The 26,535-nt window shown below is 42.0% G+C and overlaps 1 protein-coding gene across 1 annotated transcript; it reads left to right on the forward strand.

The window, feature by feature from the left end:
• The first annotated feature begins 15,803 nt into the window (after nucleotides 1–15,803).
• On the forward strand, nucleotides 15,804–17,764 carry LOC110884672. The gene is made up of 4 exons (XM_022132396.2): nucleotides 15,804–16,151; nucleotides 16,278–16,333; nucleotides 16,761–16,804; nucleotides 16,958–17,764. The coding sequence occupies exons 1-4, from the start codon at nucleotides 15,906–15,908 to the stop codon at nucleotides 17,488–17,490; spliced, it is 879 nt and encodes a 292-aa protein (XP_021988088.1). The 5' UTR covers nucleotides 15,804–15,905; the 3' UTR covers nucleotides 17,491–17,764.
• Nucleotides 17,765–26,535: the final 8,771 nt, after the last annotated feature.

A 26,535-nucleotide genomic window follows, 5' to 3' on the forward strand; every position in this document is an offset into this window, starting at 1 on the left:
TCCCCGGAACGTTTACCAGATATCCCTCCCCGGGACGCATGCTTGGAAAAAGAGCAGTGAACTCACCTTAGATTTGCTCGGTATTTAACAAGTTACTTTACCCGTTCCAAGTTGGTCAACCAAACCCTACCGTGGTTACCAAAGACAATCAGTATAATGTTCACACATATCACGTATCTAACATACACGTTGCACAAGTAGCAGACAAGTAAGACACACGTCCTTATATGCATCATAACTGTTAAACATACAACCCGTTGATCTATAACTTTTACCGTGAAATCATATAACAAGTGTACGGGTTTCACATGCAAATCAATCACTTAGCAGTACACGTGTTTTCACAAATTGCAGCTGCTGTTAAGATCACAGTATATCACATGTCGGGCATTCATTTCTCAAACAAGTTTACATCCCGCGTGCCGGTCACATAACAACCCAAGAATAAGTAGGTTTTATACTCACACAATTCAAACTAGATTACTCATTCTTATTAACATGCAATAGCATTGTTTCATAAGCACAACATCTATCATCCTAAGCATCATACACCGTATACACTGTTCTTGTTGGTTTTCTCACTGACTCGACGAAAGATTCAACTCGACGAAGAACCTATTTCGTCGTATGTCCTTACAGCGAACAGCCGTCCGACGAAAAACTATATTTCGTCGTGTGTCCTCATGGCGAATAACCGTCCGACAAAAACTATATACATGACGACGAACCATAGCTGTTTCATCAAAACTAACATATCCCCAAAGATTCATGAAATCCTAAACCCTAACAGTTAACAATTCAATACCAAATTCAATCAGATAACATGTCAACTTCTTGATTAGTAATAGCAGTTCATAGATTAAAACGATTATACCAATTCAAGAATTCATTATCATCATAACTATCAATTTAGATTCCTGTGTAATCCTAGTTCATCGGTTTCAATATGCTAACATTATCAAAATAATATTCGAATAGATTACCAACATATTCTCAACATGAAAACAGTGAATCCATCCTTCTATCCGATTGGAAACAGTGAATGTTTAGATACCAAACATGAACATACTCACAACATAAAATCATATAATCGACATCAAGTATTCCTAACGCACACATAACAATAATGATGGGGTACTAACCGAGATACCGAATAATTTGATCACAATAGACAAGCTTCACAACAGGAGGGAAGTTACGAAAGGAGAGAACTGCCGTAGGGGAACGTCCAGGGTTGCAAAATATGATGAGTATGCACGCATAAATACTAAAGAAAGTGAGTTGGGCCCTTCATGGGCTTCGAAGATAACTGGGCCGGCGAAAAACCCCCTGGCGACGAATCTCATTGTTCGGCAAGCAGTCTTTCGTCGAAGCCCATCAGACAGTCTTTCGTCAATCTTTGTGGTGATGCAAAGGGTTTTGTCATTTTATTAAATGTTAATCTCATAAAACCACCAAGTAACTAATATCATTCTCAATTAATATACATGATACAATGTACAACGAAATATAAAACAGGATTGTAAAACAGGTGACGTGTAAAGGAAAGGTCTTAAAATCTCGGGTTGTCACATACCCGCCAGGTGGAGTTAGAAAAATACGTGAAGTTTATGGCATTAACCACTTGGATGGTGACTCGGGTGGGGTATGTCTGCTAAACTGATCATAAGCAACACATGTAAAGCTCGCAACATCATCCATTATCCATCATAAGTTTAATCGGAATAGCATAAAAGTTTTTTATATAAGACGGTAGATTATAATCTTTTAACCTTATAAAACAAAACAAAACAAAATTCAAAGTAAATATCATTTAGCGAATATACTATTTATTGTTATGATTTGTTAATTTGTTTTGATAGCAGTCCACTCAAAGGATAACTTACTAGGCCAAAAAAGAATGCAAAAGGAATTAAATGTGTCCCAATAACTAAAAGGTGAAAGACAGACCGTCCGCGACGCGTGAAGCAGGCGTATTACGGGAATGTTTATAATGTCGGCCTGACGGGAATGTTTAATGTCGGCCAAACTTAGGTTTTTAGATATAACTTTCATAATCTTTAATTCCCAGCCGCCGTCATATGTGAAAGTGAGGGATGGATTTAATATCATTATTTCATCTTCAAATTATTCATACATGGTTAATCAGTTCGAGATGACAACCGAAGCTGTAAAGACAAACATGAGCGGCTAGGCTCTCTGTGGCTTCCTCCAGGCGGACAGTTTTCACTTTTCTTAGTTTATACTCATGTTTGGATGTGTTTTTTACATTGACAAAGTTGTATTAATACATTGATGTACTCATGTTTGGATGTGTTTTTGACCTTGACAAAGTTGTATTAATACATTGATGTGTTGGTTTCTTTGTACTATTTGCATGTGTTTTGAGTTCTTGCTTTACAACTTGTTCGGTTGATGACAAAACCTAGTAACTTGTTGGGGGACAAAGAGTAGGTTGACTTACACTAGTAAATATGGTTAATTGAATTTATAAAAGATTTGATCACAAAGACCTATTTTTGATTACCATATTAAATTAACCAACTTTCCAACATCATGTCTATGTGATGGCCAATTAACTGAGTAAACTGAGTTTTGTGAACCCTAGAACCTGAACTTTGGAGGAAGTTACGTTTTATAAATCTGATATCTTTTCTTGTAGTTAGTTTTTTTAGTTCCTTTTAAATCAATCAAAACCCCCAAATCTAGATTAGTAGTAGTTAATTAGATAATTTAATTAAACACGAAACCACATATTCTCAGTGGATACGATACCCTACTTACGCTATCTACTTAGTTTAATTAGGTTTTTACATGACTCTTACGACAGTCATCACTGCTTGTAGATAGCATGTATTTAAAATGGCCTACTTGGTTAGGCGTAATTCCAAATCGTAGAAACGTGTTCGAGTTCGAAACTTGTGGGAAGGAAGAGAATGCTGCCGAAGATAACAAGTATATTAGCGAGTAGCTACAACGTGCAAGTATTTTAATCATGGCGTTTCCAAGAATTAAGATTAATGAGTTGCGAGTTTTATTGGGGATCAAAGATCATGGAGGCACATATCAAGATTAAGGGGAGAATGTTCGAGTAATCTTGATTGGTTATGGATTTTAATTAAGGTTTATCTAGTTGGTTAGAGTTACATAATTATAGGGATTATGTTATTATTTAATCTTGATTAGTTATGGATTTTAATTAATGTTTATCTAGTTGATTGGTTATAGCTATGATAGATTTTAGGTAGTGTTTGGTATGCAGGAATGAGAGGTGGAATTGAATGGATGATTACAAGGGAATGAAGAAAAGGGTGTTTGGTTGGTCAATGGAATGGAATCACCCATTCCAAAAGTCATTCCATTCCCTCAAAAGCATTCCTTCCATCCCCCATGTTTTTTTTCCATTCCATCACCTCTTCCACCATTCATCAACAACACCACAACCCACCACCTTCGCTACAACCCACCACCACCCCCACCCACCCCCAACGCCACCCGCCACCGACGCCTTCGCCGCCACCGGCCACCACCTCACCCCGACAGCCACCGCCGCCGCCGCCACCCACTCGCCACTGTTATCACCCACAGTTGCGACCAACCGCCAACGCCACTCGCCGCCGCCGCCAACCACCATCGTCGATGCCACCACCAACCGCTGCCGCCGCCACCAACTGCCACCTCTGCTGCCAGCCACCACCAACCGCCACCTTGCCGCCACTACCACTCGTCGTCACCGCCACTCGCCGCCACCACCACCACCCATCACCGCCGCCGACACCCACCACCGCCACCTATAACCACCCACAATCACTACCACCGACCACCACCACAACTCACCGCTAATTTTATTACTCCATTTTTCTTGCCTACCGAACAATACACAATAATAATTCATTCTATTCACACATGGTAACCAAACAAGACATGGAATGGTAATGATCCATTGCATTCCCTCGTCCATTCTATTACCTCGTCCATTCCATTCCTTCGTCCATTCCATTACCCCATACCAAACATACCCTTATTATTTGGTGATCAAGTATTGTTTAGTATAAATAAATGATTTAGGGTCATTATAATGTGTTATTTTTGTTCATAATAAATATTGAGTTCTAACTAGTAATTAGTTACATATATCTCGTGTTTGTGTTGTTTCTCGATCCGATTGTTCCAACACATTTAACTCTCTATAAAATGGGAATTACATGTACTGGTTTTTGATTATATAGTTTTATATCAATTTTTTTTTTTTTTTTTTTTTTGAGAATTCTACCTATGTGTTTTGTCTTGCTTTCACTCTGAGTTACAAGCATATGTTCTTTGGCCTCTTACTCGGTTATGTTCTGTTTTATAAGAGTAAATCATGATAATACTTATTGACTCAATGTTCCATCTTCTTTTATGATTGGCTTGTTTACATAACTAGCGATGATCAAATGGCAACAAATTAAATACAGAAACCAAATTGGTACCGAATCTAGCGTACTAAATCATTTTTGGTACCAATTCAGTACCCAATTTTTGGCGCTTTTGGAATCGGTACTTTCGGTTTATTATGGTATCAGTATTTTACTCATTTTTTACCTACAAATAGTTTACCGTACCAGAACCAAATTTTGACGATTTTCAGAATCGATACTTTCTATACTGGTACGGTAATGAGCTCATCCCAAGCCCATAACCACTTGCTAATAAGATAATGAATGTGGTTGGTATGTGATGTTGTGACACTCTCTTTGATCCTTCAGACCATCCTTTGAAATGTGTCTTCATTTTGCAATTAAACATACGGATATGCATTTTCTTGTTAATTTTTGGGTCGAATGTATTTACATTTGCAAATTGTACAATGAAATTTTGACAATAGTGTATTTATACTATATAATGTAGATTATTGGGAAAAGGGGTAGAAGAAAAGCATGATTCAAGCACTAGGGTAAATAGGTAATAATGATTTTCAACCCGGCCAACTATTAAAATGTATATAATATCGGTTTTAAACCCAAATAAAAGAGTGCTAGATACAATACGTAGTTCCCTCTTTAGAGATGGTTGCAATTATTAAAGTGATAGGAACTGACTTGACCTAAACTACACAGCAAAGCCTATAGTCATGGTAATAAGAAAATGCGTAGTTGTTGGGGGTGAATAATGTCCCATTCTTGGGCGTTGTTTGTTACGTGTCGTTCTAGTCAGCAAAGGGGCGTTTTTCTAAAAATGGTGTAGTGGTGTCACACCCCCAAAATCCACCTGCGGAGTATCACCGCTTGGGAGCGTGACTGACCAGGATCAAGCCACCAATCATATTGAACATGTAATTAATATTAAGTGAAATAAATGTAAACCATCCATTCAATACAATAGGTGTTCAAAACATAACCATAGTTCAAAATGTAGCGGAAGCATAGTAAATAATCCAACAATAGTTAATAGTTTTAACGGTCATAATAGTCCAATGTAGAAACCACGATCCTTGTCCACAACGACCCGCTTCTCCAGTGCAAGCTCCAAGTACCTAACGACCTGCAAGGCATGTAACAGAATGATCAACAAACTAGTTGAGCGAGTTCACAGTAAGTAAGTGCGTAACGGTAAGTAACGGGTGGCTCTACTGGGCCAATAGTAAGTTATACAGGTGGGGGCTTCCCATGTTATGTGACCACTAGACTATTCGTATCAACTACTCGTATCATCCCTGTTCTTCGTCCGAGAACAGTAGCGAGGATAGAAGTAAGTAATGCGAACACGTAGGTTTTACGTGCGTGCCTGACATCCGAGGCAGTAATTGGCATATGACCACGTAGGTGTTATCCTAACCTACGGAACGTATCCTTCACAACCGAGGATAGAAGCAAGTAATGCGTACACGTAGGTTTTACGTGCGTATCCTTCGTACCGAGGATAGTAATTGGCATGTGACCACGTAGGTGTTATCCTAACCTACGGAACGTATCCTTCACAACCGAGGATAGAAGCAAGTAATGCGTACACGTAGGTTTTACGTGCGTATCCTTCGTACCGAGGATAGTAATTGGCATGTGACCACGTAGGTGTTATCCTAACCTACGGAACCGTCCTGACATCCGAGGACCATGATAGGTGATAGTCTAGGAAAGCATATGTACATTCTTAGTCAATGATAACCTTTAACCCATTCCCACAACCCGGGAATCCCATGCCTTAGTAGGAGTGTGAACTCACCTCGGTTTGCTCGGTATGTTATTGCTTCTAGGGTTTGCTAATCGTCTAAGTCCGTTACACACGACCTAGGATGTGTTGTACATGATACGATGTAAGTGTTTGCATCCAATTAGGGTTTGCAAGTCATTGATATTCAAGTAATTGTGTTCAGTGTGATTACGGTGTACAGGATGACATAAGATGGTTTGTTCACATATAGCAGCACACAACATCATACGGATTCGTATACAGACATAACCAGTAGCATGAAGAATCATATAGTAAGCATACGGTGACAAGCAACGCCACATCGTGCCATATAGGGTTTTGAATTTGGTATTGCTAACGCCATATATGTAACTTAGTCTATCATACCCTCAACGAAAGTCATAACAAGTACTATTGTGGAGGATTTCAGACTTGTGCATGAATTTCAAGGAATCAGGCCCATATTGCAAGTCAACACATTCACTAAGTTCATCACAAGCAATCAACAAGTATATGAAACTCAGATAATAGGCTACCCCCTTACAAACTCGGATAGCCTATGTTTGTTTCAAAATAAGTCGGACATTGCACAATCATTTAAATTCGGACCCTAGTGTTCATGTATTAAACTCGGCCCATCACAAGACCAAGAAACTCGGACCACTTAAAGCTTGCTTAAACTCGGACCATTTACATATGATTAAACTCGGACCCAAAGACAAGTCCCTCAAACTCGGTCCAAGGCATGTTTAATAAACTCAGAACATATAACATCATTAAACTCGGACATGAACTCTTATTAAACTCGGACCAAGTGCACAACTTAAATTCGGACCATGTGACTCATTTAAGTTCGGACCATTACTAATCAATTAAGTTCGGTCCATTTACAAACCAATTAAGTTCGGTCCATTATACATATAACAAACTCAGACTTCAATTAACAATTAAACTCAGACAAACATGATTATAAACCTCAGACTTAACATAATTCATGGAGATTCAATTACATTGAAACGATTTCAACAGTTACGCTCTCTACAACACCATCAGTTACGTTCATCAATCCAATACCCTAGTTTCATACATTCTAATCACAATTATCAGAATGATTCACAGTTATGATCTAACAAGTCGTGCATTTTGATCACCAAGCAATCGATTAAATGACTAATCATGTTCATCACACAGTAATCAACATCAATCAAAAACACAGAAGCATCATGTGGAGACTAGGGTTTACAATCATTCAAGAATTAAGAAATCAATAAACAATCAAGCACAAATCATTAACAATTACCTTGAATGATTCTAGAGAAAGAGGAATCAAGAGTGATGATTTTCTTGTGCCAAATGATTTGGTGATGATTGCTAGAGAGCCAAGGAGATGAGAGTACGTGCTTTGGTTTTGGTGAAAGTGATTAGTGAAAAGGGGATTAGGGTTAAGTATAATCAAGTTCACTAATGGCTCTCTACACCCCTAACTAATATAATTTACAATAGTTCACCATCTCATAATTATTTCATAGTTCCACCACCAAGTTTACACATTTGACAAGTTTCACAAATACAATCAAACAATCAGAACATAAATAATTTCATGGCAATCAATACATGATCGTGCAATAAATACGAATAGAATCTTGGAAATTCGAGTTGTCACATTATCCCTAACTTAAAAGAAATTTCGTCCCGAAATTTGGTACGCACTCACTGAGGAAGCTAGGTAAGTTACATCGCTCACTGGTTTTCCTGGGGTGTCACATCATCCCCTCGTTGATTTGGAATTTCGTCCCGAAATTCAGTAGTAGTAGCTTCAGCCTCAGTAGTGGTTGCATTGGTTTCGAATAACTGGGGATACTTTTCTTTCATCTGGTCTTCTCGTTCCCAGGTATACTCTGGGCCACGCTGGGAGTTCCAACGAACTCGAACAAGAGGGATTCTCTTGTGCTTGAGGACCTTAACATCCCGGTCCGTGATTTCAACTGGTTCCTCGACGAACTGCAACCGCTCATCGATAGTGAGTTCCTTAAAAGGAACTATAAGGGTCTCATCTGACAGGCACTTCTTCAGATTCGACACATGAAATACATTGTGAACTGCACCGAGTTCAGGAGGTAGGTTTAATCTGTAGGCTACTTTGCCAATTTTCTCAATGATCTCGAACGGTCCGACATACCGCGGATTGAGTTTGCCTCGTTTACCAAATCGAACCACACCCTTCCAGGGTGAGACTTTTAGTAAAACCCGGTCCCCGACCTGAAATTCCAATGGTCTCTTACGCTTATCCGCGTAGGCTTTCTGACGGTCGCGTGCTGCCGCCATACGTTGTCGTATCTGCGCAATCTTTTCTGTGGCGTCCACTACAATCTCTGGACCCGTAATTTGACTATCCCCCACCTCTGCCCAACAGAGAGGTGACCGGCATTTACGTCCGTACAATGCCTCGAATGGAGCGGCTTGAATGCTGGTATGATAGCTATTATTGTATGAAAACTCCACCAAAGGGAGGTGCTTTTCCCAGCCGTTGCCGAAATCGATGACACACGCTCGAAGCATGTCTTCTAGAGTTTGGATAGTGCGCTCAGACTGCCCATCCGTCTGAGGGTGATATGCTGTGCTCATGTCTAAACGAGAGCCAAACGCTTTGTGCATCGCTTGCCATAACTCTGACGTGAATCGTGCATCCCGATCCGAAATAATGGAAGTGGGCACTCCGTGCCTCGAAACAACTTCTTTCAAGTAAATGTCTGCGAGAGTGGAGAACTTATCCGTTTCCTTTATCGCTAGGAAGTGTGCAGACTTGGTGAGTCGATCCACGATTACCCATATTGTATCGTTCCCACGCTGAGATCTCGGTAGGCCTGTAACAAAATCCATGGAAATTTCTTCCCATTTCCACTGTGGTATCTTGGGTTGTTGCAGTAGACCTGCTGGTTTCTGATATTCAACCTTGACTCTCGCACAGGTCAAGCACTTGCCAACATAGGTGGCGATGTGGGCTTTCATACTTGGCCACCAGTATGTTGTTTTGATATCGTGGTACATCTTATCCGCACCTGGATGTACCGAGTAGCGAGACTTGTGCGCTTCGTCCATCACAAGCTCTCGTAGACCGCCATAAAGTGGGACCCAAATACGGCCCGTTACATAGTAGGCGCCGTCTTCCTTTTGTTCCATCTGTTGCCTCGAACCACGTAAGGCTTCAGCCTTGACGTTTTCGGGTTTTAGTGCTTCGATCTGAGCAGCTCGTATCTGTGCAGGAAGGCTAGACTGAATCGTAAGCTGTAGCGCTCGCACGCGCCGATGTAAAGTGTCCTTTCGACTGAGGGCATCAGCCACAACATTGGCTTTGCCTGGATGGTACTTGATGGCGCATTCGTAGTCGTTAAGTAACTCGACCCATCGTCGTTGACGCATGTTCAAATCCTTCTGCTTAAGGATATGCTCGAGACTCCTGTGATCGGTGTAAATCGTGCACCTGGTACCGTACAGGTAGTGTCGCCATATCTTAAGCGCGAAAACAACAGCTCCCAGCTCTAGATCGTGCGTCGTGTAGTTTCGTTTGTGACCCTTGAGTTGCCGAGAAGCGTAGGCTATAACTTTATCCCGCTGCATCAATACGCAACCAAGCCCTTGTATCGATGCGTCACAATAGACTACAAAATCGTCCGTGCCCTCTGGCAATGAGAGAATAGGTGCACTGTAAAGCCTATCCTTTAGGTACTGGAAAGCGGTTTCCTGGGGGTCTCCCCAACGGTAGGTGGCACCCTTCTGTGTCAGTAGTGTAAGTGGCTACGCGATCTTCGAAAAGTCTTTAATAAATCGTCTGTAGTACCCCGCCAAACCCAATAATTGGCGTATTTCTGTCGGTGTGCGCGGTGCAGGCCAGTTCCTGATCGAATCTACCTTGGATGGATCAACATGGATCCCGTCCTCGTTCACTACGTGGCCTAAGAAGTGGACTTCACGAAGCCAGGAGTCACATGTTGGAAACTTTGCGTACAGTTGCTCCTTTCGAAGAGGTTCCAAGATAAGACGTAAGTGCTGTTCGTGCTCCTCCTGACTCTTGGTGTAGATCAGAATGTCGTCGATGAAGACAATGACGAATTTGTCCAGGTAGGGTTTGCACACCCTGTTCGTAAAGTCCATAAATACGGCAGGTGCGTTCAATAATATCAAACCATCCATCATATCAAACATAAAGTATAGAAGTTAAAATAATTCATAAAACCCAATACATTTGATGTTCAAACCAAACTTTGTTCGAATAACGGAAACATAATAATGAAAAACCCAAAAAGAAGTTATAAGTTCAATTAGCGTTCATTGCGTCTCCCTGACCAATCATGTACACGCTGCCCCGGCGTCATGGTTTCCATTGCTTCCCCCAACACTTTCCCCGTTGTCATCCCTGTTTCCATGGTCGTGGTTTTGAGTCTGATCCTGGTTTAATTGAGGGCAATCGCGTTTAAAATGACCTTCAGCCCCACACTGGAAACATCCCCCGTTCCCACGCTGTGGCTGCTGCGGTGTGTTCTGTGGAGCTGGTAGTTGCAGTTGCTGGTTCTGTGAAGGTTGAGGCAGTCGTTGTTGTTCTTGGGTTACAGGACGTGAGTTTCGACAATCCTTTGCTTCATGACCAATCTTGAGACACCGCTGGCAACGACCCCTGTTGCACTGGCCACCGTGGTGTCTGTTACATTTGTTGCACCATGGGTGAATTCCTCGATATCTTTTCTGCCCATGACCACTAGAAAACTGCTGTTTGGGGCTCTGGTAGTCATCTATCTCTTGCTGCTGCGTCAGAGGTCGGACCAAAATTAATCCCGTGCTCAGGTTTTCATCCCACTTGCGTTTGTTATCTCTAGAAGCACATGCAGTATCAGTCTTAGCTCGTTTCGGTAGTTTGTTCTGTTCTACAGCCTGGTCTGTGAGACGATGAGCCAATCGAGTGGCTTGCTGGATAGTGCCAAGGTTAGCTGTGGTCATATGATTCTGAATTTCGGGCACCAGACCCTTGAGATACAGTTCGATGCGTTTGGTGGGAGGGTCTACCATAGTAGAACAAAATGTGGCTAATTCATTCGATCTCCTCGTATAAGCTTCAATTTCAGACCCCACCATCTGTAGGTTGAGGAACTCTACCTCTAGTTTGTGGATGTCTTCACGACTACAAAACTCTTCCTTAATCAGTTCCTTGAACTCGTTCCAGGGGGTGGCATTAGCAGCTGCCAGCCCTAACATCTGAACCTGTGCTTTCCACCAGGTAAATGCAGCACCTTCGAGTGCTCCAGCAGCAAACTTTACCCTACGTGACTCAGGGCAATCATGCACCTCGAAGTCAGTTTCGAGTCTCTCGAACCAATGGAGGAGGCCTTCAACCCCCTCAGTTCCACTGAAGGTACAAAGCTGGCAATCCTTGAGATTTTTGAAGGTGTAAACAGGGGACTGAGCGTGTTGACCTCCCGCTTGTATGGCTGCAAGTGCCGCAGCAATTCGTTCGTTAATGAGAGCCGTCAACTGGGCTTGTGTCATGTTGATATATTCGGCCATGACCTTTATGGCAAATGTAACGTAAGTGAGAATGGTTCGCGAGTAGGGCGATGACAGGAAAGTGTAAGCACGTAAGTATTCTCATGCAATAACAAGTTGTGAGCAAAGTAATGTAAGCATACTACGAGCAAAGTTCCATGCAAATTCTAGCATGTAGGCAATAAACATAAACCTTATTACCTAGGAAGTTGAGTCTTGCACGTGGAGCGAAGCGTCGTTGTGGATCGTTGAGAGCACTGTTCTGGTTATAGTCTGGTTTTAATAAAAACGTTTTCCCCATATTAAAACCAAGTTCTCTATAACCAATGGCTCTGATACCAATCTGTCACACCCCCAAAATCCACCTGCGGAGTATCACCGCTTGGGAGCGTGACTGACCAGGATCAAGCCACCAATCATATTGAACATGTAATTAATATTAAGTGAAATAAATGTAAACCATCCATTCAATACAATAGGTGTTCAAAACATAACCATAGTTCAAAATGTAGCGGAAGCATAGTAAATAATCCAACAATAGTTAATAGTTTTAACGGTCATAATAGTCCAATGTAGAAACCACGATCCTTGTCCACAACGACCCGCTTCTCCAGTGCAAGCTCCAAGTACCTAACGACCTGCAAGGCATGTAACAGAATGATCAACAAACTAGTTGAGCGAGTTCACAGTAAGTAAGTGCGTAACGGTAAGTAACGGGTGGCTCTACTGGGCCAATAGTAAGTTATACAGGTGGGGGCTTCCCATGTTATGTGACCACTAGACTATTCGTATCAACTACTCGTATCATCCCTGTTCTTCGTCCGAGAACAGTAGCGAGGATAGAAGTAAGTAATGCGTACACGTAGGTTTTACGTGCGTGCCTGACATCCGAGGCAGTAATTGGCATATGACCACGTAGGTGTTATCCTAACCTACGGAACGTATCCTTCACAACCGAGGATAGAAGCAAGTAATGCGTACACGTAGGTTTTACGTGCGTATCCTTCGTACCGAGGATAGTAATTGGCATGTGACCACGTAGGTGTTATCCTAACCTACGGAACGTATCCTTCACAACCGAGGATAGAAGCAAGTAATGCGTACACGTAGGTTTTACGTGCGTATCCTTCGTACCGAGGATAGTAATTGGCATGTGACCACGTAGGTGTTATCCTAACCTACGGAACCGTCCTGACATCCGAGGACCATGATAGGTGATAGTCTAGGAAAGCATATGTACATTCTTAGTCAATGATAACCTTTAACCCATTCCCACAACCCGGGAATCCCATGCCTTAGTAGGAGTGTGAACTCACCTCGGTTTGCTCGGTATGTTATTGCTTCTAGGGTTTGCTAATCGTCTAAGTCCGTTACACACGACCTAGGATGTGTTGTACATGATACGATGTAAGTGTTTGCATCCAATTAGGGTTTGCAAGTCATTGATATTCAAGTAATTGTGTTCAGTGTGATTACGGTGTACAGGATGACATAAGATGGTTTGTTCACATATAGCAGCACACAACATCATACAGATTCGTATACAGACATAACCAGTAGCATGAAGAATCATATAGTAAGCATACGGTGACAAGCAACGCCACATCGTGCCATATAGGGTTTTGAATTTGGTATTGCTAACGCCATATATGTAACTTAGTCTATCATACCCTCAACGAAAGTCATAACAAGTACTATTGTGGAGGATTTCAGACTTGTGCATGAATTTCAAGGAATCAGGCCCATATTGCAAGTCAACACATTCACTAAGTTCATCACAAGCAATCAACAAGTATATGAAACTCAGATAATAGGCTACCCCCTTACAAACTCGGATAGCCTATGTTTGTTTCAAAATAAGTCGGACATTGCACAATCATTTAAATTCGGACCCTAGTGTTCATGTATTAAACTCGGCCCATCACAAGACCAAGAAACTCGGACCACTTAAAGCTTGCTTAAACTCGGACCATTTACATATGATTAAACTCGGACCCAAAGACAAGTCCCTCAAACTCGGTCCAAGGCATGTTTAATAAACTCAGAACATATAACATCATTAAACTCGGACATGAACTCTTATTAAACTCGGACCAAGTGCACAACTTAAATTCGGACCATGTGACTCATTTAAGTTCGGACCATTACTAATCAATTAAGTTCGGTCCATTTACAAACCAATTAAGTTCGGTCCATTATACATATAACAAACTCAGACTTCAATTAACAATTAAACTCAGACAAACATGATTATAAACCTCAGACTTAACATAATTCATGGAGATTCAATTACATTGAAACGATTTCAACAGTTACGCTCTCTACAACACCATCAGTTACGTTCATCAATCCAATACCCTAGTTTCATACATTCTAATCACAATTATCAGAATGATTCACAGTTATGATCTAACAAGTCGTGCATTTTGATCACCAAGCAATCGATTAAATGACTAATCATGTTCATCACACAGTAATCAACATCAATCAAAAACACAGAAGCATCATGTGGAGACTAGGGTTTACAATCATTCAAGAATTAAGAAATCAATAAACAATCAAGCACAAATCATTAACAATTACCTTGAATGATTCTAGAGAAAGAGGAATCAAGAGTGATGATTTTCTTGTGCCAAATGATTTGGTGATGATTGCTAGAGAGCCAAGGAGATGAGAGTACGTGCTTTGGTTTTGGTGAAAGTGATTAGTGAAAAGGGGATTAGGGTTAAGTATAATCAAGTTCACTAATGGCTCTCTACACCCCTAACTAATATAATTTACAATAGTTCACCATCTCATAATTATTTCATAGTTCCACCACCAAGTTTACACATTTGACAAGTTTCACAAATACAATCAAACAATCAGAACATAAATAATTTCATGGCAATCAATACATGATCGTGCAATAAATACGAATAGAATCTTGGAAATTCGAGTTGTCACAAGTGGGGATGTGGTCATTATGTTAAAAGGTGTGTAAAGAATTAAATAAATAAAAAACCATGAAAAAAATTGATTGGAGAAAGAATAGGACGATGAAGGGTGATTGGACAAACAAATGGGGGCAAGGGCGTGGAAAATAGCACGTCTCAACTGATTTGGACAAAAAAACGCCCACGGGGGCGGAGGTGGTGGCATGCTCCGGCGTTGTTGGGCAAAAAAACGCCCGAAATATACACCACTACGGGTGGTCTAAATATCCAAACATTGAAATTTATTGAATACGATAATAATACTTATGAGTCTATGTCAATGAGGTAGTGGTAGAGTGGTTGGTGAAAGAACTGATGGTCTTTGTGATACAGGTTCGATTCTCACTCTTATCATTTTTTTTCTGCGGCATCCAGGTGAATAGCGAATACGGGTAGCGCCTATTCGACTTGGATAAGAGGCAAGGTTTTTCCGATTATTCCCCTGTCGTGCCTTCGGGCGGGTGGAGGTCGGGTTTCCGCACGGCTGGAGAGAGCCAAGAGGCTGACGGCGGTCGAGTGGTCGACCTTAGTCACAACATCCGATGTCACGATGGTTAACATGTCATTACTTGCCATTCAAAAAAAAAAAAAAGAAAAGAAAACTTATGAGTCTATCACCAAGTAAAAATACCAAGTATAAATGGTATTTTACATGTTAAAAGATATATTTGAAATTGTCCGTTAAGTCAATTACATTTCCCTAAAGTATTTGATGGTTATTAAATTACATTTCCTTAAAGTATTCGATTATTAAATTAGAGGACTATAAGATCAATAGATAATAAATGTTTGAGAAAGGTTGTTAGTTGAACCGGTCTTACCAAACAAATCGTAAACAAAAGGTTGAACCCATTCTATACCGGTCCAAAGCAAGAATCCTTAACTGGACCTTGAGTCGAAAGTATCTTGGTCGTTGTTAAAGTGGGTCCCACGAATTTCATTTTTGTGAATTAAAAGTTGTAAAGCGATAAAACTACTCAACCCACTTCACCACCCTGTCACCACCCGTACCTGTCCCCCCACCCCACCCCACCCTACCCCCGGTCCGCCCGAACCGGTCCATCTCCTCACGTGCCAAGCACACCCCCTCCACACGTGCCAAAGCCCAACACATCTTTTTGTGGCTGTGTGGTGCAACAAATAAAAGCTAGAGAGAGAAACACAAACACAAGTGCAAGTGCAACCAATATGTTTCTCTAGTTCTTCATCTCTATAATTCCAATTCATATGAGGATCAGGAAGCGTTTTTTATCTCTTTATGGAGGTGTTACCGCGTTGTCCGATCTTCACGGTGGCAACCACAACAACCACCAGCAGCCACCACAGCTGGTGCAACATCTAGAACTGCACCCAAATGGGAATCAATGTCACAACCATCTTCAGCCATCTTCCTCCGATCACACCACGCAGATCGGACTTCCACCCGATATTCGGGGTTCATCCGGTGACCGCAGCGACCGAAACAAGACCAAGGTACTTCATTTTGTTATAAAGAAACTGCACCATAAGTCTTGAATTCATGAAAGTCTGAAACAGTCATACAGCAGTAGATCTTGCATCTGTGTATATATTATTATGTTTGTATAATATCTTTTATAGATCTTTAAGGAGTTGGAGTCTGATGAGAAGAAACAGCCAATCAAGACTGACTTCAGGTAGGTTGTTCCGGTCTGAATCTTTTAGGGACACATATTATTTGTTATTAATTATTTTAACACCCACAAGGAAATAATTTGTCTTAATTTATTCACGAATTAAGAGAAATAATATAAAGAAAATTATTAGTCGCTGGAAGTGCAAAAACACTGTAGAATAGTGTTTTTATATCAGGTTATTGAGCCACCCATATGTACGACCCTAATCCTAAAAATTGCACCATGTGGTGCATGTTAGCATGAAAGCGAACTGGTCCCCATATACAATGTTCATATATAACATGGGTCTTAATCTGCTAGTCGTATTTCATAATTCTCATCTACCTTTTCTTTGTTCTTTCTTTCATTTTTGGTAATCCATATAATCACACACGCATACACACTAATAGAAGTGGATATTTTTCTTTTTGTTCTTGCTTGTTTGTAGGAAAGAAAGCATCTTGTGTGCAGAAGCAAAGAATCATGATCTTGGTATGTTAAGTTAAGTTCAGTATGTGTGTTTTTTGTGTATGTAAGTGTGTGTTTGTGTGTATATGTTTGAAAACGGTGTGGGATTAGATTGTCAGTGGTGTGTGTATAGCGGACCACATTATATATTATCGTTAAGTTGTTTTGTATCTCTAGTTATGAAAGGATGGCTTCAAGGAGATTGCTTGGTTCCAACAAAAAAGAAAAGAGGAAGCTACGGGAGAAGATTGAACAATGATATTGTGCAAGATAATGAGAAGAATGATGATAAATGTGTGGCAATGAGTTCATCAAAGAAGAACATCAAAAAGGAAAAGAGAGAGGGTGTGATAATGGAAGGATCAAGGTGTAGCCGTGTAAACGGAAGGGGGTGGAGGTGCAGCCAACAAACCCTTGTTGGGTACTCATTGTGTGAGCATCATTTAGGCAAAGGAAGGGTTAGAAACATGACTAGTACTGCACGGGCACAAGCTATTGCACGAAAAGATAAAAAAGCGGAATCTCCATCCATAGATCATGACGAGGCTGAAGACGATAATGATGACGATGAAAAGGATGATGATGAAGAGTTCAAAGATTGGGATGTGGAGTCAATGTCATCCATGGAGGGTACGAAGGTATTCAGTAAAAAGACGAAGCTTGGGGTGGTAAAGGCCAGATCTTTAAGTAGCTTGTTGAGCCAATTATAAGCAGTTAAAGCATTGTGATAGCATGTATGTTCAATTATAGACTGAGGAGATATGATACCGGATCAGATAGGCGATGGGAATTTGCTTCTTCACATTCCAAGAGACAAACTGTACATGTTAGTTTGTTTAAAGCCGTAGTTATATTCATAATTATATCTCTATGCAACTCTTGTATTCACTCATGGACAGCTTCTTTTTCTTTGATTAGCTAATATCTCTATCAAACTCTATCATATCTCTATAATATAGTGTTGGTGGTGTATATTTTTATAGATATGATGAGAAACAGTGTTAGTTTCATGTGCTAGAAAGTAATTGTCTCCTGATACGCATGTCTTAACAGTATAAAAACTATATAGTAGTTTGAATGAAATTTTTGAGTAACGTACTCCAGTTTTTGAATGGTCACCGTGTCTGACTGAAATAAGTGAAGTTTCCATTTACAGATTGAACATGGACCAGAGTGCACCCATGCAAGCCAACCCAATATACATGAAAGATTCCATGAGAGCGTCTGTCTAGTTTGGAGTTATATGTGAAGGAATCTTGGCCTTTCAATTCGAACATTCTTTAAAAAATTTTGGTTTTGAATCGCAAACATGTGATGGATTGAAAAGTTTTCGTGGAGGGAAATGCTTAATTAACTTCAAACGTATTTTTGTAAAACATATTATATCTTCATCGCTAATATTCGCAAGTTTATCTTTTTCTACTGTATAGATTATGTTAGATGCAAAACCACTGTATAAATATGTGCATGGAAAAACATTTAGATTTCCTCATGTGTGGTATATTCGTATGTCGAACTGATGAACAGCATGAGTATGTAAGAGATATTAATCATCTTAATTTATTCTTAACATCAAATGTTTCTCTATAAGATGGTTAATCCTTAATCTCTTCTTGATCAGCGAATGAGCTTGCTATGAGGATGAATCTGCGAACCAAGAACACCATGAAGCTTGTTACAAGGAGGAGAGGTGAGGGTTCTCCTTATAAGCATCCTCCAGCATGAGAATAAGTGTTCGTTTAATGAGAATAAGTGTCCGTTTAATGAGAGTAAAAGAGTGTCTGTTAATTGTGAAAGAGTAAGAGAGCCGGTCCTTAAACCTGTGGTTGAAGGCTGGTATATATAGACAAAGAGTGTGGAGAAAGAGATGGGGTGATGGGTATTGAGCCAGACGTCGCCAACAAGGAATGCACGGTTGGACCCCTCTGACACGACAAATAGTGTTTGAAGAGGTAGAGGGACGTTGTGTGACACTCTAGGTTTTCCCGAGTAACCCTCTTGTACTAGCAATGTGTACGTATGAATTATTAAATGAAAGGGGTGAATTATCTTGATGTGCTATATGTTGATAACGTGTATGTAATAAACATATATATGTGTATATGTACTAGTGAACCGAGGCCATGACTCGAGACTACTCGGTCTCGAGTGAACAGTGAACGGTTGGGCCGGTTGGGCTGCAAACCCTTTGAGCCCCACTCGAAACCCTTGTAGGGTGCACCACCCAAATCAAGTATAAAAACCCATCATCCACCTTTCCCTTACACTCTCACACATCATCCTACACACACTCTCTCCCTCACTAAAACCCTAACAAGCAAGCAAACCTCCTCCCCTTTTTTCTCTCTCGGATTCAACCGGTAGCACCAAGACTCCCGGATCAAGCTCGAGACCATCACTCGGAAGTTGGTTCATTGAGTCTTCATACCCTCAACAACTAGCCGGTTAGTATCTTGTAGTTGTTTGGTTAAAAATGATAAGTTATGAATGAGTATGTTGCTTAATGGATGGTTGATTGGTTATGAATGTTTAAAAATGAAGTGTGAACCGTGATGCTTCGATAATTCCTTGCCATGATGATGTACAACTTGAACAATGCGTTTCGTATGATTTAGCTTGATGACTAGATAGTGTGCTAGGTAATATAGAAATGCATGAGTGTTGTGGATAATATGCAAGATCGTTATGACATTCAAGAATGTGTATGTGTGCTTTGGAACCGAGGAATGTATGCTAGTTGTTAGGAACCAAAAATGATGCATAAATGGTGCACTGATTAGATATCATATGCTAGTATGGATTTGTTTTGAATATGTTTGTTGAATATGATAAAAACCTTAATGATGAACAACATGAATATGATATGAATGTGCCTTGAATATTTGAAAAACTGGTTGTTTGATTCATTTTGATTAATTGTTAGAAAAAGAAACATGTTTGTGCATTTTTCATTGGATAGTACTTATTATCATGAAAACAAAATTCTATTGGATAAGTACACTGTACAGCCGTTTTAGGATCAGTAGATGTTGGAGCCGAGACCCTTGGTCTCAACTCGAGACCATCAAAAATAGCAACTCGAGACCAACCAGCACATCTTATGTACTCGAGACCAATGAGATTACGACTCGAGATCAAGCAGCGGGCTTCAAGGACTCGAGACCATCAAGATCTCGACTCGAGATCTCCTGATCTCGGTTCGAGATTGGACTCGAGATCTCCAAGGTTGCGACGCAACATTCACTACTCGAGACCCTCCGGATGTGACTCGAGACCTCGTACTCTCGAGTCGAGACCACCTGATCTCGACTGGGTTGCTTGACTCCGTTATTGGGCCACAATGCGTGACAACATGTTTTGGGCTGTGCGTGTTTACCTGCAACTGTTCAACTGGATTATGTGCTGCCATGATGTAACTGTTTAACTGATAACGTGTAGGGTACTGGTATGATATATATATGCTATGTGTTAGTTATGTGTAGAATCTATGTAACTTGATTGTATCCGAGCCTGACCCATACTGGTAACCATACTAGGACGTGGTGACCAGCATACTTGACCAAGTAAACTAATCTGCCGAGCAACCTAAGGTGAGTTCACACACTTAAAGCATGCGTCCCAGGGAGGGACACGGACAAACTGACATCTTCGGGAAGAATACTTCCAAACTAATATTTCCGGGGAAAATACGAATGGGTACTTTTAAATCACTATCTCCGGGGGGGATACGTTTGGATATTATTTATAAATCACAACTAGCAAAACTAAACGAAACTCTGTCATATTAAGTCCCTGCTTACAGTACCGATTAATCGCCGGGGGCGAACGGGTTATTAGTTGATAGCGCTATTAGGTTTGACAACCTCACACCGTAACCGGGGGGATCAGGCGTGAACTAGTAGACCTTGCAACTTGGTCAATGATGATAGACATTGACTCGGGGCACAACATCTTTCCGTCAATAGTTTCGGTAACGCCAGTTTAGTAAGCTTCCATATGGGGTAGCTCCTCATGACGTGATTATAAATGCTTTATCTAAACAACTCATGTTTTCTTTCTAAAAATCCAAACTTGACACCTCGTGAACTCGCCGACATTATGTTGATACCCTACTGCATGCTTTGCAGGTACCCAGTGACTCAGGAGCTTACAGCTTGGGGATGTGCAGTGGTCGTCTAACCCATGCGTTGGGTTCTAAAAAAACCTGAACTATGAACTTTGTTTTAAACTGTTTTGTCTATGCTTCCGCTACTTACCTAAATTACTATTTGAGCTTAAACCTCTTGAACTTTGATTATGATATTTGCTAACTCTGTGGTTGGTGGATATTACTTATATAATTAATTAAATTGCTCAGTATAATTGGTGGCTGGATCCTAGTCAGTCACGCCTCCCAGCGGTGGTACTTCGCATGCGGATTTTGGGGGTGTGACAGATTGGTATCAGAGCCATTGGTTATAGTGAACTTGGTTTTAAAAAGGAAGTCTTTTTGAGAAAAACCAAACTATAACCCGTGACTCGTGACGACACTACACTCCAAGTGCAAGACTCAACGCATTAGACCTCATAGCTCGGACTAGTGTTTACTTGCTTGCTTACTTTATGCTTTCTATTCTGCTATACGTACTAGTGTGCCTAGTTAGATAGATACACCACCCTCTTCTATCTCATTCTCGCTACACTATGACATCACACTCATACTATGTTTTCTAGTTATGAAGACAATGAGTGGACGCGGAAGAGGAAACGTTAACATGACTCAGGATCAGCTCACGAACCTGATCAACACGGTGGCTGCAGCTTTCGCAGCTCACCCTGGAGGTAAAGTCGTTATTTTAGGATGTTTAGGTCCTACCTCTGCATCGTCTTTTTACCCCTAAACCTATTCGCTTCGCTTATCACAACAGGTCAGCATGCACTCGCGCAACCACGTGTTTGTACTTTCAAAACTTTCATGGATTGCAAGCCTCTCCCTTTCAATGGCACTGAGGGTGCCATAGGCCTTCTGCACTGGATCGAGAAGGTCGAAGCTGTCTTTGCTGTCTGCGAGTGTCCCCCTGCTAATTGGGTGAAGTTTGCTACTCGTACGCTTGAAGGAAACGCACTTTCGTGGTGGAAGGCGTAAATTCAGATGCTTGGTTTGGAAACTGCTAATGCTACCGCGTGGGAAGATTTCAAGGACATGATTAAGGAAGAGTATTGTCACAGGGATGACATCCACAAGCTCGAAAACGAGTACTTTGAGCTCAAGATGGTTGGATCAGAGATCGAGACATACACCAAACAGTCTGACGACTATGCTGCTCTTTGCCCAAACATGTCTCGACCTATGTATCGAAGGATCAAATTGTACATCAAGGGTTTGGCCCCAGAAATTCGGAGCCATGTGACCTCAGCCAACCTCAATACCATTCAGCCAGTCGTTCGTCTTGCTCACAAACTCACTGATCATGCTGTGGAACAGGGCAAGCTGCCCAAAAGGATCAGTGCTACTGCTGGAACTTCTAGTCACAACAAGCGTAAGTGGGAAGGAAATCAAAGCAAGGATGCTAACCCCACTCAGGCTCCAACTCAGCAAAGGAAAACTGAAAACAACAAGGGCCCTCAGCAATAGGGTGGCTATCGAGGGAACCACCCCAAGTGCAACAAGTGTAACCGACACCACAGTGCGCCTTGTGGGAAAAGCCAGTGTCCGTGATGTAACAAAATGGGGCATGAGGCCAAGGACTGTAGGAGTCCACGTCCTGCAGGGCAGAACCAACAGCAGCAGCAGCAGCAGCAACATCATGGAAATATCAAGGGTTGTTTCCAGTGTGGAGCTGAGGGACACATTAAGAGGAATTGCCCCCAGCTGAATCAGAACGGCAACAATCGGGGCGCTGGGAACAACAATCAAAACAACAACAATGCTGGAAATGGCGCAAGAGGAAGGGCTTTTGTTATTGGAGCTGGAGAAGCAAGGAATGACCCCAACGTCGTGGCGGGTAAGTTCCTACTCGATGATCGTTATGTTTCTGTATTGTTTGATTCTGGAGCCGATGCTAGTTATGTATCCCTACGTATTAGTAAGAAGCTTAAGCACCCGCCTACGTTATTAAGTTCTAAGCATATCGTCGAGTTAGCTAATGGTAGAAACACCGAGTCCTCACATGTTGTCAGCAACTGCAAACTAGTATTGTCTGGTCAGACCTTTAGCATCGATCTTTTCCCTATCGATCTTGGAAGCTTCGACGTCGTCATCGGTATGGATTGGTTATCCAAACATCGCGCTGAAATCCTCTTTCAAGAGAAAATGGTTCGCATCCCCCGCTGTTCTGGTAAACCCCTCATCGTTCAAGGTGATAAGGGCGGAGAAGTCACAGGCATTATCTCGTTCTTAAAGGCCCAGAAGTGTTTACGAAAAGGGCACACCGCTATCTTAGCACTTGTCATCAACACGCAGGAAAAGGAAAAGAGGATCGAAGATTTCCCAGTGGTACGTGACTACCTCGAGGTATTCCCTGAAGAACTACCTGGACTCCTTCCTCATCGTCAGGTCGAATTCAAAATCGAGCTAACTCCGGGAGCAGCACCTATAACTCGAGCGCCTTATCGACTAGCCCCCGCAGAACTGAAGGAACTTTCTACGCAACTACAAGAACTATTGGATAAAGGATTTATCCGTCCTAGTTCGTCACCCTGGGGAGCACCAGTGCTCTTTGTTAAGAAGAAGGATGGCACATTCCGAATGTGCATCGACTATCGTGAGCTAAACAAGGTTACCATCAAGAATCGTTACCCACTCCCTCGCATCGACGATTTATTCGATCAGTTGCAAGGATCGAGTTACTACTCTAAGATTGACCTGCGATCAGGCTATCATCAGCTGAGAGTCCGTGATGAAGACATCTCCAAAACTGTGTTCAGAACACGTTATGGTCATTATGAATTCCTCGTCATGCCCTTTGGGATGACAAACGCGCCTGCAGTATTCATGGATCTCATGAACCGAGTGTGCAAGCCTTACCTCGACAAGTTCGTGATTGTGTTTATCGATGACATCCTGATCTACTTGAAAAGTCAAGGGGAGCATGAACAACACCTGCGTCTTATTCTCGAACTCCTTCGCAATGAACAACTGTACGCCAAGTTCTCGAAATGCGACTTCTGGCTTCGAGAAGTCCACTTCCTTGGACACGTGGTCAATAAGGACGGAATTCACGTCGATCCAGCTAAGATCGACTCTATAAAGAATTGGCCTACACCTAAGACTCCGACAGAAGTTCGCCAATTCTTGGGATTGGCAGGATACTATCGTAGATTCATCAAGGGATTTTCGAAGATCGCTCAACCCCTCACGATTCTTACCCAGAAGGGTATCACTTATAAATGGAATGATGCTCAGGAGTCCGCCTTCCAGAAGCTAAAGGATAACCTCTGCAGTGCTCCTATTCTCTCGTTACCGGAAGGTACCGACGACTTTGTGGTCTACTGCAATGCGTCTATTCATGGGCTCGGTTGCGTGCTAACGCAACGCGAGAAAGTTATTGCTTACGCTTCTCGACAACTTAAGGTTCACGAAAGGAACTACACTACGCACGACTTGGAGTTGGGAGCAGTGGTTTTTGCTCTTAGGATATGGAGACATTACCTATACGGTACCAAGTGCACGATTTACACCGATCACAAGAGTCTCCAGCACATAATGGAACAAAAGGAGTTGAATATGTGGCAACGCCGATGGGTCGAACTCCTAAATGACTACGAATGCGCGATTAAATATCATCCCGGCAAGGCTAATGTTGTAGTCGATGCCCTCAGCATGAAGGAAACCAAACCTAAACGTGTTCATGCTTTACAGCTCACCATCCACTCGAACCTCCCCAATCAGAATTGAAATGCACAAGTTGAAGCATTGAAACCAGAGAACATCAGGGCTGAGTCCATGCGAGGATCGAGGCAGCGGTTAGAACAAAAAGAAGACGACGCTTACTATGTGACTCGGCACATATGGGTCCCCCTTTATGGAAAGTTACGCGAGCTCGTGATGGACGAAGCCCATAAGTCCCGTTACTCAGTACATCCTGGTTCGGATAAGATGTACCACGACATAAAGACTACATATTGGTGGCCTGGCATGAAAGCCCACATAGCAACATATGTCAGCAAATGTTTGACTTGCGCGAGAGTCAAGACTGAGTATCAGAAACCAGCGGGCCTACTTCAACAACCAGAGATCCTGAAATGGAAATGGGAACAAATTTCCATGGACTTCGTTACTGGCCTGCCTTGATCTCAATGCGGAAATGACACTATCTGGGTGATAGTGGACCGATTGACTAAGTCTGCACACTTTTTGGCTATTAAAGAAACAGACAAGTTCTCTACCTTGGCCGACATTTACTTAAAGGAAGTGGTTTCGAGGCACGGAGTGCCAACCTCCATTATTTCCGATCGAGACGCACGCTTTACCTCTAAGTTGTGGCAAGCTATGCACAAATCCCTTGGCTCACGTTTGGACATGAGCACCGCTTATCATCCACAAACGGATGGGCAGTCTGAACGCATCCAAACCCTGGAAGACATGCTTAGAGCATGTGTGATCGATTTTGGCAAGAGTTGGGAGAACCATCTACCTCTAGTGGAATTCTCGTATAATAACAGCTACCACACCAGCATTCAGGCAGCACCCTTTGAGGCATTGTATGGTCGTAAATGCCGATCACCTCTTTGCTGGGCGGAAGTCGGTGATAGCCAGATCACAGGCCCAGAACTGGTGGTAGACACAACGGAAAGGATTGCCCAGATCAAACAACGCATGGCAGCAGCTCATGACCGTCAGAAAAGTTACGCTGATAAGCGTAGGAAACCGCTAGAATTCCAGGTCGGTGACCGGGTTCTACTTAAAGTCTCACCCTGGAAGGGTGTGATTCGTTTTGGAAAACGGGGCAAGCTTAACCCGCGGTATGTCGGACCATTTGAAATTACCGAGAAAATCGGTAAGGTTGCTTATAGATTGAATCTACCTGAAGAGCTGAGTGCGGTGCACAACGTCTTCCACGTGTCTAATCTGAAGAAGTGTCTGTCAGATGAAACACTCATAATTCCCTTCAAGGAACTCACTATTGACGAACGGCTACACTTTACTGAGGAACTGGTTGAGATCACTGATCGAGAGATCAAAACCCTCAAACGTAGCCAGATACCCCTCGTGCGAGTTCGTTGGAACTCGCGTCGTGGCCCATAGTTTACCTGGGAGCTGGAAGACCAGATGAAGCGCAAGTATGCCCAGTTGTTCCCAAATGAAACTCCCAGCACTGAAGCTACAACCGAATTTCGGGACGAAATTCCAAACTAACGGGGGGATGATGTGATACCCTGTTGAAACGCTCTCACTAGCTTGACAGTGGCTGCCTTAACTTTCGGGACGAAAGTTCTTATAACTTGGGGAGAATGTGACACTCTAGGTTTTCCCGAGTAACCCTCTTGTACTAGCAGTGTGTACGTATGAATTATTAAATGAAAGGGGTGAATTATCTTGATGTGCTATGTGTTGATAACGTGTATGTAATAAACATATATATGTGTATATGTATTAGTGAACCAAGGCCATGACTCGAGAATACTCGGTCTCGAGTGAACAGCAAATGGTTGGGCCGGTTGGGCTGCAAACCCTTTGAGCCCCACTCGAAACCCTTGTAGGGTGCACTACCCAAATCAAGTATAAAAACCCATCATCCACCTTTCCCTTACACTCTCACACATCATCCTACACA

Source organism: Helianthus annuus, chromosome 10 (assembly GCF_002127325.2).
Source record: "Helianthus annuus cultivar XRQ/B chromosome 10, HanXRQr2.0-SUNRISE, whole genome shotgun sequence".
NCBI lineage: Eukaryota > Viridiplantae > Streptophyta > Magnoliopsida > Asterales > Asteraceae > Helianthus > Helianthus annuus.

Bases quoted from the DNA above. Each gene is read 5' to 3' on its own strand.
- LOC110884672 (XM_022132396.2), top strand. From the start codon at position 15,906: ATGAGGATCAGGAAGCGTTTTTTATCTCTTTATGGAGGTGTTACCGCG. The intron at 16,152-16,277 runs GTACTTCATTTT...TATCTTTTATAG, and splicing joins GCGACCGAAACAAGACCAAG to ATCTTTAAGGAGTTGGAGTC. The intron at 16,805-16,957 runs GTATGTTAAGTT...TTGTATCTCTAG, and splicing joins AGCAAAGAATCATGATCTTG to TTATGAAAGGATGGCTTCAA.